This window comes from Grammomys surdaster, unplaced genomic scaffold, assembly GCF_004785775.1.
Source record: "Grammomys surdaster isolate TR1022 unplaced genomic scaffold, NIH_TR_1.0 843, whole genome shotgun sequence".
Taxonomy (NCBI): Eukaryota; Metazoa; Chordata; class Mammalia; order Rodentia; family Muridae; genus Grammomys; species Grammomys surdaster.
The window spans coordinates 2,114,432-2,115,737 of record NW_021605262.1 but is presented as its reverse complement, the minus strand read 5'-3'; the positions used below and the strand labels follow the sequence as shown (position 1 = coordinate 2,115,737).

At 46.3% G+C, this 1,306-nt stretch overlaps 1 protein-coding gene across 1 annotated transcript in view; it reads left to right on the top strand.

Moving 5' to 3' along the window:
- Adamts16 (ADAM metallopeptidase with thrombospondin type 1 motif 16) overlaps positions 1 to 1,306 on the top strand; it is a 113,683-nt gene that overhangs the window by 41,957 nt on the left and 70,420 nt on the right. The window contains exon 6 of the mRNA XM_028782744.1: positions 988 to 1,071. Within this exon, the coding sequence (XP_028638577.1) occupies positions 988 to 1,071 (84 nt within the window). The remainder of the gene's footprint in view (positions 1 to 987; positions 1,072 to 1,306) is intronic.

The window sequence follows — 1,306 nt, the reverse complement described above, 5'->3', positions numbered from 1 at the left end:
CTCTCTCTCTCTCTCTCTCTCTCTCTCTCTCTCTCTCTCTCTCTCTCTCTCTCTCAATTCATTGTATGTCCTTCCTCCCAGAGCACCTGGCTCTGAAGCTGTATTCTGTGGAGAGTCTCACATCCCTGTATCCCTGATCAGTGGTAGCTGCCATTTTCCTGTTTTCCATAGAGGTGTTCCAATATTTCCTTACCTTGGGAGCAAAGGATTCTCTCAGGCCTCCATGGTTGCCACACTGCCTCTGCTCCTAACCCTTTGTTTCTGTATCTGTGTGCTCCAGTCCCCAGTGTCCATGCTTTCCACTCATTCTCTCCCCCCACCATCCTTCCTTTCTGTTGTGTTCTCCTGGTTTTGCCCTGACTATCTCCCCTGTGGTTCTAGAAGTCCCATAGTGCACTTGGCATATGCTTTTCCCACTGTGATTGAAATAATTCTTCTAGTAACACACAGTGGCACAGGCCAGTACTCAGAGGAAGCTAAAGATAATGGAGCGTGAGTTAAAGGCCCACTAGCCTACACAGCAAGACTGTTGTAGTGATGAGGATGAGGATGAGGATGAGGATGAGGATGAGGATGAGGATGAGGATGAGGATGAGGAGGATGAGGAGGAGGAGGAGGAGGAGGAGGAGGAGGAGGAAGAGGAGGAAGAGGAGGACAAAGAGGAAGAAGAGGAGGAGGATTTTAAAAACCTATTTCTCCTTCATGATAGATAATAGGTGGACCTCCTACTCCTCCTCTGCTGCCTCCGATTCAAACTTCAGCTGTAGATTTCCAAGTTTCCACAGTTAGGGTTCCCCATATCTATACTATCTGAGCTATGTAAGGGGACAATACTCACCCAGCTCAGGCACTGAAGAACTAGGGTTTGCTCTTCCAGGCAAGAAGTTGGGCCATTGCTAGGCAAGGATACACTCACAGCTCATGCAGTTGTTTTGTTTTGTTTTGTTTTGTTTTGTTTTGTTTTGTTTTGTTTTGTTTCTCTTTCAGGTGTCTGCCTTATTCAAGGATGGAACAATCGGGGGAAATATCAATATCGTCATTGTGGGGCTCATCCTGCTGGAAGAGGAACAGGTATTTCCAACTTCAAGAGTAGCAGCTTTCTCTCCCCTGGAGGAAAATGAGCGGGCAAAGCTGCCTCGGTTTCTCTTTAGTGCAATTGCTTTGTACAGACTTTATTTCTCTCTTACTCGGGAAAAGAACGATTTCATAGCTTGTGTTTAAAATGACTCACTTCTTTCTAATGGTGCATTACGGTTTGTGTGTGTGGTGTGTATGTTGTGTATGGGGGCGTGGTATTGTGTCTGTG